The 12,220-nt window shown below is 56.5% G+C and overlaps 1 protein-coding gene across 1 annotated transcript in view; it reads right to left on the minus strand.

Annotated features, from left to right (window-relative positions):
* The window catches only part of LOC144719360 (rabphilin-3A-like), an 83,726-nt gene that overhangs the window by 32,589 nt on the left and 38,917 nt on the right, over positions 1–12,220 (minus strand). Inside the window, exons 9-12 of the mRNA XM_078595222.1 lie at positions 11,892–11,990; positions 11,417–11,578; positions 9,532–9,648; positions 7,770–7,823 (exon numbers count right to left, since the gene is read on the minus strand). Coding sequence (XP_078451348.1) covers positions 7,770–7,823; positions 9,532–9,648; positions 11,417–11,578; positions 11,892–11,990 — 432 coding nt within the window. The remainder of the gene's footprint in view (positions 1–7,769; positions 7,824–9,531; positions 9,649–11,416; positions 11,579–11,891; positions 11,991–12,220) is intronic.

Below are 12,220 nucleotides of genomic sequence, written 5' to 3' on the forward strand. Positions count from 1 at the left end.
GGAGATTTTTGCAGAATAAAAGAAGCCAAGCTGGTCCGTGAGGAGGATAGGGTAATTGGTATGTGTGCCACGTGTGCCATCAGGGAGTCGCCCCCCCCCTCCTGCTCCCTCCCCCCCTTCTCCCTCCTCCACCCTCCCCCCCCTAATCTCGGCGCGTGACACGGCGCTTAATGCGCACGTGACGCGTGCACGCGCGTGGCGCGCGCGCGGGGTGTGTGTGGGGGGGGGGCTATCAGAGTGGCGGCGCTGGTGTGAGTTGGTGTGGGAGTGGTTGTTGTGAGTGCTGCAAGAGTAGTTTTGGTCGTGGTGGTGGTGACGATGTGTGCCACGTGTCCGGCGCGAAAGAAGTTCAACATTGCGATGGGCGCTGTAATGCTGGCTTGCTGCGATGCTGATTTGTGATGAGTGCTATAAAGATGGTGTATGCATGGTGGACTTATTTTGTACCGCACGTAGCCAACCGTGTTAATCAGAGGTGCGCAGAAAGGTGGTTGTGATGGGTGTTGGTGGGTGAGTAGATGATGATGGTGATGGTGGTAGTGGTGATGAGTGTGATGATGTGAAAACCCTGCGCGGGAGAAAAGGGGTGAAGGAGAGATGAGGTGAGTGAGTGAGAGAAATCAGGAGGCGGCTGCCGTGGAGAGCTGAGAGTATTTAATTGGCAGCACTCGAGGATTCGCTTTAATAACGGAGGGGGGGGGGGGGCGAGGGTGGAGAGGGCTACCCGGGAGTTGAACGCAAAGCGCGCTGAGTGCTCTGACCCCTGAACCGTGGGGTCACCTCCGAGAGCTACAGAGAAGCGGGAGCGTGGATGAGAGAGAGCGAGGGAGGGAGGGAGAGGTGGGTCGGGAGAGGAAGAGGGGAGAGAAAGAGAGCGAGCGAGTATGGGAGAGGAATGCGTGATGAGTGAGTGAGCGAGAGAAGGGGGAGGGATGGGGGGTGGGAAGAATCGTGAGAGGAGCGAGCGGGGAGACAGACAGAGATCAGGGAGGGGAGAGAGGTGGGATGGGGGGGGGGGCGAAAGGGCGAGTGAGCAAGCTCTCTGCAGACAGACGGAGAGAGGAAACGAGAGGAAGGAGGGAGAGTTTTCACTTTACGCTCCATGTGAATCGCTGCCCCCTCCTCCTCTCCCTCCTGCCCCCCCTCTCCTGCCCCTCCCTTATGCCCCCCCCCTGCCCACCCCCTCCCGGTGAGACGAGGAATCAGGCGCCGCGATGTTAATGGGCGAGGAGCTGCGGGGCACGCAGATGCCGATGCTCGCGTGAAATACCTCGGTGGGGGAGAGGCGCCGTGGGGGGTTAGCGGGCCACGCAGAGATGGAGAGGATTTAGAGGCTGTTTGGGGCCAGAAGCGTCGTTCGCGGGCGCCTATGAAGGTTGGCGCGGCGCCGCGCGAATAGGGGTGGGGGGCGAGGGGGGGCCGGGGGGGGGACGTGACCAGCACCCCCCCCCCCCCCCCACCCCGGCCGCTTTTATCTCCCCCAGTGCTGAATGTTTACACGCAGCGCCGGGGGTTCTCATTTTGGTCTGAGTCGACTTCGCAGAGTGACGATGCCACTCGCGTTGAGGAATAAAATCGCGCTTCGGTTAGCCGATAGTTGTTGTTTGTTGTTTGTTGTTGTTTGTCGTCGTCGTCGTGTACGACTTGCTCCGCACGCGTCTGCAGAGAATGGAGAGGTGGGGCAAGCGTTGCCCCGTGTACGGCAGTACAGCAAATAGGACCCGCGACTGTCAGTGGCTTTCTCCTCCCCGGGTTTCGCCTCTAACCACCGCTTGGCTCGCACAATTCATCGCGGCGGGGAAAATAATAAACGAATGCGCAGACACCGTGCCCCCCCCCCCCCGCCCTCCTTCCTCGTCGTCGTCGTCGTTATCATCAGCAGCCATGACCGATCCACTGCTGGATGAAGGAATCCGCCCCCACCCCCCTCTCCCAAGCCGTCGCCAAAGTGATCGTTCTCTCGGGGGCGTGTCTTTTCTCCTTTGACTGCCATTCCGTTTGTGTGTGTGGGTCTGTGTGTGTCTGTGTGTGTTTTGTTGTTGTCATGGCATCAATGTTGTCGGCGTAAATGAACGAATAAATGTCACTCCACATTCGTCCATAACCCCACATATCCCCCCCCCCTTACCCCACCTCCCTCCCCCCTAATCCCCCCCCCCCACCTCCCCCACCTCCCCTACGCTCCTTGTGGCGTCACTATCTTTCGCATCCGGAGTTTAATCCCAAATCCCTGAGGGGGGGGGGGGGGGAGTGTTGCCCACACCCCCGGGAGTGAACCGGGGGATATTTCTAGACGCCTGTGACTCACGCGCTCGGGGGAGCGCTCGCTGCAGTCAAGAGGCTGGCAGCTAAATAGGGTTGAGAGCCTGGATTGTTAGTGGATTGCGTGATGGATGGATGAGAGAACCTCACCCAACTCCGCACAGCAGACCTGCGTGGTGAGGTAAGGTCGTGTAACCCTCCTCCACCCCCCTCCTTCCCCCACCACGAACCCGCAAGGAGTGAACGGGGAGGTCGTTGTTTTTGCGGTGATTGTACAAAGGAATGTAACGTTTAAACACGTGTAGGTGATGGCGTGCGTGGGGGCAGGGGGGGTGGAGAGAGAGAGAGAGAGAGAGAGAAGGAAGTAGAGAGAGGAAATGAGAGGGGAGGGTGAAAGGGAGGGAATGAGAAAGGGAATGAGGGAGAGAATGGGGGAGGGAAGGAGGGAGAGAACAAGGGAGCTATCCGCGTGGGGAGGGCCAAATGGCGAAGTGGATAGATACATGTGGAGGTGGGGGAAAGAAGGGAGGGGAACGGAGAGCAGAGCGCGTGCGTGGATTGCGGAGGTGGAAGCAGAGACAGGGGAGAGGAGGGAGAGAGGTGAGGGGAGAGAGGGAAGGGGGGGTAGAGAGAGGAGGTAGAGAGAGAGGGATGGAAGGGGTAGGAAAGCAGAGCGTGAAATCTATTGTGAAATCTTTCATTGAAAAATGGGTGGGGGGGGGGTTACATAAAGCAAAGCATTAAAAACAACGAAATGGTCAACGAAGCAAAGTGACGACTACACCGAACATCTTATTGTTTCCTCTGATGGTAAAAAAAATAAAACGAGAGGTGAGGGGAGAGAGGGAATCAGGGGAGCTGGCCTCGAGCGCGAGGAGTCACCCATCATGAGGCGCGCGCCTCCCCCTCTCTCTCGCTTCCTCCCGCGCGCCCAGCGGCGCGGGCTCCGAGCGAGCCGAGGAGTGATTCCGAATCTCGTTAAATAAAAAACCCAAAACACCGCGCTAGCGTGGCCTTAATGGTCTCATTAACGCAGGTCCGAGGCGGCGCCTGGTATGGGAGTGTGGGGGGGGGGGGGTCCTGAACCACGCGGGGGGGGGGGGGCAGTGAGAGGGGGTGGTGGGGGGGGCAGGCAGTCCACAGCGCTATCGCTTAGGAATTCACCACGCGGCCGTCTCTGACGTGAAAGCAGCCAGCTCTGGGCTCTTGTTTAAAGCGATAGCATCGTGGGCTTTGCATTAACAACACAAATTAATTACGGTCATTAATCCAGACAGCCAAGCCCGAGTCTCGAGCCCCTTCGTCATCAGGGTCCTGCACGGGCATTGTCTGCCTGGTTGCGTGCGTGGCGGCTGCCTTCAAAGCTCGCATCGGCGACCGTGGAAAGCAGCAGCAGCAGCAGGAGCCGCCCCGTGTTCAGCACCAGGGACAGCTCCAGCACTGCACAGCAAATCCCGCGGGCCCCACCTGTCACTCCCCGCCCTCCTCGGCTGTCTATACTCCCCCCCAAACCCCTCCCCACCCCCAACCCTCTGCCATGGCTCCCTCTCATTCCCTCCTCCCTCCTTGTCTGCTCCCTCCTCACCCCCTCACGCACAGTAACATCCCCCGATCCGACTACCTCCTCGCGAGCAGATCGAGACGCTTCCCCTGTTCCTCCCGCCCACCAGAGCCTCCCATGACTCACCATCTGCTCCCTTCGAGTTGCCCCCCCCTGCCCCCCCCCCCCCCCCCCCCCGCCCCCCCCTGCCCCCCCCCCCCCCCCCCGCCCCCCCTGCCCCCCCCCCCCCCCCGCCCCCCCTGCCCCCCCCCCCCCCCCGCCCCCCCTGCCCCCCCCCCCCCCCCGCCCCCCCTGCCCCCCCCCCCCCCCCGCCCCCCCTGCCCCCCCCCCCCCCCCGCCCCCCCTGCCTGATCGATTGTTCCTTTAATTTAACCAGGTGAGAAGCAATCAGGATGCATCCCATTGTGATTCTTTCCAGAAAAGGGGGACACACCGCAGTGTACACGAGTGCAGGAGGTACAGTGTCCGTATTTTTTTACACAGTATATGTGTGTATCTGTATGAGTAGAAAAACGCGTTTCTCTGCAACGGAAAATATAAAAACGGCTGTCATTTTCAAGCTCATCTCACAAATCCCCCATGTTCTCGGAGAGCTAAAAGTAATCCGCTAATCAGCTAATGGACGAAAGAGTTGTATATGCCTCTATAATTAACATAATATTCTAGCCAGACTTGCATAAATAAGGAGGAAAAATTAAAAAGTTAGAGCGATTTCGAAGTAACCGTGGTAATTTCTCTCTCCGTTATTCCCACCTTTTCGTGTGTCATTATCTATAATTATCTAAACGAATTGCCTCTGCCGTTTCAAATTAGCACGGTTGGCTCCGTACGGTGCGCGAAAGATGTTCTACAATCCCGTGTAGCCAGTTGCCCAGCTAGTTTCGATGGCGAGGGCTCGCGCACAGCCGCTAACAATCGAGTATTGTTGGGCTGGAGATGAGCCCAATCAGCAGCCAGCCAGAACATTCGAGGCATCGATTAATACTGGTAGGAAGCACCTGGTTCCACCAGCCCACAGGGGATTATTGTGTCCGTCCGTCCGTCGTGCATCCAAAAATGGGAGGGGTCGGGGGTGGGGCTGGGTGGGGATGGGCTGGTCACACCGTGGTGCCCTTATACAACTCAACGTTTAACTTACTCACGCCAGCTTGTGCCCCGCCCTCACAGTCGGAATACACCACGCCGCCGTTGACCCTGTCCGTTGACCGAGCAACCCAACGTTCCTACCAGCTCCCTCCGCAGGAATGTGTTTATTTGTGAATTGTGACTTATCAATTTATGATATATGGACGGAACTAAGTAACTACTGTTTTCGAGATACGAAATATATATTTTTGGTGACAGCCGAAAGGGATGTGATTAACTTTAGAACCTTAGCAGGTACAACGGTGGATCGTTAACATCGCGGGATCGTGCGAGAGAGAAAGCGACCGTTCGGGGAGGCCTTCATCCAGCAGTGGATTGACCATGGCTGCTGCTGATGATGGCGATGATGATGGCGGTGATGATGATGATTCTCGGTGTGTGGATAAAGGACAGCCCGCTCAGCAAATAGTGACTCCATACACGTTGGGGTTAAACGCTGGAGATCGGATTATGATTCCCATCTCGGCCAGGCAACTCGATATTTAACTGCGGGGTTTCCCTCGCTTTATGCGGAAGTAGGAGATGCATTCCAAAAAGGGGGCTTAATAAAGCAAAATCGTTTAGCGTGGACTGTACAGTTACCCACCCCACAGTGCACCGCATGAGACAGCTCCCTACCCAGCAGCACACACAGTACACACCACACACACACTTCACAAGGTTGGCCCACGTCCGCCCGAGGGGAAACCGGTGTTGTTAACAAGGTGGTTGGGTTGGCGTAGCGGCCTTTAGTGGCTGCAGGGGACACGTGACCCCATTGCATGCGACAGGCGTGCGATTGAATGACTATCGTGATGGCGTTCGAGTCGTATCGTGTCGTCACGGGGGAGCGGTAACACATCGCACGCTTAACCGTAACTTTACAATATTTTTTAAAGAATAATAATTACCGAGGCTTCTTCACACGCGTGTCGATTCGCTTCGTTGCTTTGTTGAAGGAGATATTCGCATGTGCTGTGAAGAATGGTCATTGCCCGAAACGTCGCCAGTCCTAATTTGCTGCTATACATTCCCACGCGATGAGCCACTTCGTTTGGCTATCATTTGTGGCCAGATCGCTGCATAAAAATAAGCTAATAGCTCATTGGTATTTACCTAGTAAGAGTTTTAAAATATACATAATTTCGTTTAATTGGTATATTTTTAAGTGATTTGTTTACTTTCCTATACGTTGCGCTCCTATCGCTTTTTTGTATCGTTTGTTGTTCTTACGTTCTGACCCGTGCCCCCCTGCTGCAAATCTGTGAAAAAAGAGCTTTATAGCTCATCAGATTCCTCTTCCAATTTTTTTTTTTATAATTTGTATATTTTAAAACAAACATTTACACCCCCCTCCCCCTTAGAGCCGCCGTGTTTTTTACGTCTGCGTTGAGTTTTGTTGTTTTAAGTGGCCGGGCTGTAGGGGTTCGAGTGGTGATGGGGAAATTCTTTATTGAGGTTTCTAGGAGAGACGTGGGGCGGCTGGTGCGCGGAGGAGGAGGGGGAGGGTTGGAGTAACACACGTTGTGCGCATGCGCGGGGGATCAGCTGTTATGTAACTGGGGGTGCAGGGGGGGGCGTTTGACTCCCCCGCCTCTCCACCCCCGCACCGTGGCTTTATTTTGCTCCCATGTTTGGATGCGGGGTCGGTGATTGTTTTTGCTCGTAAGATTCCTCCTTTCGCGGTAATTGGCGAAACTCCCCCCCCCCCCACCCCGTTATACACGGAGATGCGAGCGCGTGTGGGAGATGCGAGCGCGTGTGGGAGATGCGAGCGCGTGTGGGAGATGCGAGCGCGTGTGGGAGATGCGAGCGCGTGTGGGAGATGCGAGCGCGTGTGGGAGATGCGAGCGCGTGTGGGAGATGCGAGCGCGTGTGGGAGATGCGAGCGCGTGTGGGAGATGCGAGCGCGTGTGGGAGATGCGAGCGCGTGTGGGAGATGCGAGCGCGTGTGGGAGATGCGAGCGCGTGTGGGAGATGCGAGCGCGTGTGGGAGATGCGAGCGCGTGTGGGAGATGCGAGCGCGTGTGGGAGATGCGAGCGCGTGTGGGAGATGCGAGCGCGTGTGGGAGATGCGAGCGCGTGTGGGAGATGCGAGCGCGTGTGGGAGATGCGAGCGCGTGTGGGAGATGCGAGCGCGTGTGGGAGATGCGAGCGCGTGTGGGAGATGCGAGCGCGTGTGGGAGATGCGAGCGCGTGTGGGAGATGCGAGCGCGTGTGGGAGATGCGAGCGCGTGTGGGAGATGCGAGCGAGTGTGGGAGATGCGAGCGCGTGTGGGAGATGTCACCGCGTGTGGGAGATGCGAGCGCGTGTGGGAGATGCGAGCGCGTGTGGGAGATGCGAGCGCATTAGGTGCCCGTAAGCGGGCACCTAATGAAGGCCGGCACGGCGCACCCATTCTGAAGGGGGCGATGTGGCCAACGCTACGCCCGTCTGCCCTCCCTGCCCGGCCGCCTTTGTCTCCCCGGTAAAGCTCCTCCCTCAATCATCATCATGATGATGATCACCGCCGCTAAGCGTGAGACGTTTCAAGACTTAAATGAAACAACAGCACGACGTGCCGACAACTGCTGCGAGCGTCATCAGGCGGGCAAGTGATCTCCGGTAGCCGACACAAAGTTGCGCGCGACTTGCACACGCGATGAGGACTGATCACGACTCACGGCGCACGATTCGATGTTTTAATCAACCCCCCCTCCCCTCCCCTCCTCCGAAGAATCCATGACCCACAACGCGACTGAATACGAATCGGAGAGTACGATTAATCGATTACCGTACCGCGCGATTATGGGTGCGATTAATTAATTGTTCACTCCTCACCTGGCCTGGCCTCCGAATAGCGCGCGCTCACGTGCCCGGGCCTCTGTGCGACACCTAGGGGTGGGGTGGAGGGGGGTAAGGGTGGGGGTGCGGATAGGGGGGGGGGGGGTGTGTGGGAGGGGGGCAATGAGGCATTCACACAGCAGGTGGGAAGGTTGTGTTGAGGTGCGGGGGATGGGTGATTGGACGAGAGGGTGGTTCACTGCAGACACAGGCAAAGATCCCCCGCATAGCCTCAACAATCTTCTGGGACAAGTGCTGCAAAGCGAGCACCTATCAAGGCCGGCACGGCACACGAGCGGGTTGGGTGGTCAACACCACGCCCGACCGCCTTTGTCTCTCCAGTGGCGAAGTTTACACACCACACCAGGTGCTCATTTGTGGCTGAGTCGACCTAGGGGAGGACCAGAACCGCTTCAGATAATCGTCACACTGGCGGTTGGCCGTGAGCGGGAATCGAACTCGGGCCGAAGCCCTGATCAGTAGCGCAGCGCGCTCACCGCTCCCCTCTGTCTTTGCCTGTCCTGTACATGCAGCCTCTTCGTGCGTCTGCGTGTCCGTGCATGTCTCTGCTCTCTCGTGAAGTCAGTCAACCATCAAACCAATCACCGCACCCTTTAATAGGCGCTCGCTGACAGCGCTACCGACTCGGCCCACGTTGGCTCGACAAGGGGGATATCCGTCTCCTTCTCCCATCCGTTCATTATTTTTGTCCTCGGCACATCATCAATTACCCGTCCACTCCTAATTGACGCGCGTGTGGTCACGCGGGGTCACGTGGCGCGCGGGGTCACGGACCCGGTGGATTGTTGGGTAAAGCCACTGCGTGATTATCCCCTCTCCCTTCCTCTCCCTTCCTCTCCCTTCCTCTCCCTTCCTCTCCCTTCCTCTCTCTTCCTCTCCCTTCCTCTCCCTTCCTCTCCCTTCCTCTCTCTCTCTCTGTATCATCGTCACCATCATCCCACCATCGTCAGCAATTGTCTGTCAACTGCTGGATGAAGGCCGTCCCACGTCGTCGACATTGCTCACGATCCATCCATCTCCCTCCTGCTCGTGAGCTGCCACTCGTGTCTCCATGCAGGTGCAGGGGAGCAGTAGGGGAGCGGTGGTGTTGCGGTTAGCGCGCTGCGCTACGAACACGGCGACCTGGGTTCGATTCCCGCTCACGGCAAACACCAGTGACGATTATCTGAACCGGTTCTGGGTCTCCCCTAGGTCGACTCAGTCTCAAATGAGTACCTGGTGCGATATGTAAACATCGCCACTAGGGATACAAAGGCGGCCGGGCGTGGTGTTGGCCACCCACCCCCTAGTGTGCTGTGCTGGCCTTTATAGGTGCTCGCTAACAGCATTTGCCCCTACAGTCTGTTAAGGCTATACGGGGTGTCTTTGTCTTTTGTGTATATATACCATATACACACACACACGTATTCACCAGGGTGGTGAAGTATGGTCAAATAATCTCCACGACCACCCGCACTGCGTGGGGGCGGGGCTCATCTAGCAGTGCATTGGAAAAGGGATCACACGCGGGTGTCATATTTGAGTAGTTTAAAAAATGATGTGATGATGATGATGGTCATGATGATGACGATGATGGTCATGATGACGATGATGGTGATGATGGTGACGATGGTCATGATGATGATGGTGAGGACGATGATAGTGACGATGATAGTGACGATGATGGTGATGATGGTCATGATGGTGATGACGATGATACCGCTGCTGATTACGTGCGCACTGTGTGGATGTTCCTTACCGGAGTCTCCCGAGGCTGTGGGGTAGGGGGACTCCCTCGCGGGGGGCGCCTGGACACCAGGGCCCCCTTGTTGGGGTCGCGACGTGGGGGGCGGCCCGGGGTCCGCGCGGCTAGGAGCTGCAACAAGACAACGATCCCCCGTGTAGCCTTAACAGACTGTCGGGGCAAGTGCTGTCAGCGAGCACCTATGAAGGCCGGCACGGCACACGAAGGGGGTTGGTGGCCAGCATCACGCCCGGCCGCCTTTGTCTCCCCCTGAGTCGACGTAAAGGAGGCCCAGGACAGGTTCTGATTCTTGGCTCTGATATTAGCCACAGTGTGCTAACCACTGCGCCACCACTCCCGACATTCAGTAGACCCACAGACCTACATTTCCATCAATACAGCGACACACACTTGACACACGCGCGCATGTACATCAAGTAGCAAGAACAATGTTAACTACCTCGCCTGGTATACAGGAGGTCGTGGGATCAATCCCGACCCTGACGCCTGCTGCTGTAAATTTGAAGTTTGCGTGTCTCTCTCCCTGTAATCACGTGGATTTTTCTCCGGGTCCTCCTCCGGTTCCCCCCCCCCACCTCCACATTTAGAATCAACAGCACACGTCTAAAGTATTTGGCTGCTGTGAATTTCCACACGATGATAAGCCACTTCGTTGAGCTATCATTTATGGCCAGGTCGCTTCGGAAAAAGAGTTAAATAGCTCAGTGGGGCTTACTTGGTAAAATAAAAAAAACGGTTCGTTTTAGTTTTAAAAAATATATAGTTTTAGTTTAGGATGGGAAGGAGGGGAGAGGGGGGGGGAGGAGGGGAAGGACTAGGCAGGAGGGAACAGGGGGAGGAGGGCGGGGGAAAGGAGGAAGGAGGGGGGAGGAGGGAGAAGGGAGGGGGCAAGGGGGGGCGAGGAGGGAGGGGGTGGATGAAGGAGGGGGTAGGGTGAAGGAAGGAGGAGGGAGGAGGAGGGAGAGGGAAGGAGGGTGCACTGCGTAGGCTGACCCCGGTCACGACTAATTCAGAGCCCACGGCCTCCCCTGGGTGGGGGGCCCGTGGGGGAGGGGGGGGGGCCCGTGGGGGAGGGGGGGGGGGCCCGTGGGGGAGGCTGCTGCAATCTCACGGGTCCCAAATAGAGAGGTAAGAGCCGTGTTGATGACATCTTTCCCTGCTCGGTGATCCTCAATTATTTAGCGCGTTTCCTTTGAAGTCCAAGTTTTGAAGTTTATGGGGGGTTTTTTTTGTTTCGCCGGATGAGAAATCATGAGTGCGAGTGTGTAGGCGTGGTGCTGGCCACCCACCCACCCGCGTGCCACACTGTGCCGGCCTTCTTAATCGGTGCTTCTACACGCTACGAACAGCGCTTGCCACCAACACCCTGCTGAGGCTATACGGGGGATCGTTGCCTTTGCAATGACAGAAAGATCGTTATAATTTTCTAATTTGCCAGATTGAAACGGATTATCTGGTGGTGGTGGCAGTGGTGCTAGAGCATAATCAACAACAACAACAATCGACAACAACAAATTAGAAACATTAGTCAATAACACCGCTTGGCCTTAAAGGAAAAAGTAAATGATAGGTGACGTTTTCGGCAATGGTCCTTCGTCGCGATATATTTGTATCTATAAGTCTTTGTGCCAATTTATGTGTCTCTATATGGGTATCTTTGAGTTGATGGGTCTCTGTGTGAGTCTATGACTCACACAGAGACCCATCTGAATTAATGATGGTGGTTACAATGATGAATTGATGATTATGGTGATACATTGATGCATTTATGATTATAGTGATTCATTGATGTTGATGGTGAACGATATTGATGATGAATTGATGATGAATGATGATTATAATGATGAACTTATCATGATGAATTGATGATCATCCTCACCCCCTGACGAGGTACGTGTGACGTCATGAGCCGTCTCGTCTCCTCGTTTCCCGGGCTCGCCGCCCACGTGACCCGAGTCGTGCGCGCGGTCACGTGACGACGCCGCGGGGGGGCGAGCCCCCCTCGAAGCGGGCGGCCCCGCCCCTTCGCCGCCCCCCAATCCTGGGCCAACCCCCAACATCAAAGTTCACCATCGTCATCATAGTGGTCATCATCATGACGACTGCCATCATCATCATCAACTCGACTCCAGTCAAAATAACATCATCACCACCACAACCTCCAGCATAATTCATCATCGCATTCAACATCACCACCATCATCTCTGCCATCATCATCACCACCACCAATACCACCATCATCATCCCTACAACCACCACCATCACTACACCATTATAATCACCATCAACATCATCTCTGCCATCATCATCACCACCACCATCATCCATGTCACGTGAGGACGCGCGCAACGCACCGTGTGTCACCTCCCCGCGCCGCGGTGGGGGCCGCTGGCCCCTCCCCCGCGACCCCTCGTCCCCCCCATCACCCTCCCCTCCGGGGGATTCGGAAGCTCCTGCGGCACGAGAGGAGGGGCGGGGGATGGGGGCGGGGGATGGGGGCGGTATGACCCATCGGCATACACAGAGACCCATAGACTTACATAGAGACCCATAGAGTTACACAGAGACCCATAGAGTTACACAGAGACCCATAGTCTCAGAGAGACCCTTGCCTCACGCTCGGAACACCCATTGGTTAAAAGACGCATGCGTGGTAGCCAATTAGGGGGTGACTGGGCTGTGA

This window comes from Lampetra planeri, chromosome 6 (assembly GCF_965212315.1).
Source record: "Lampetra planeri chromosome 6, kcLamPlan1.2.h2, whole genome shotgun sequence".
NCBI classification, from domain to species: Eukaryota; Metazoa; Chordata; class Hyperoartia; order Petromyzontiformes; family Petromyzontidae; genus Lampetra; species Lampetra planeri.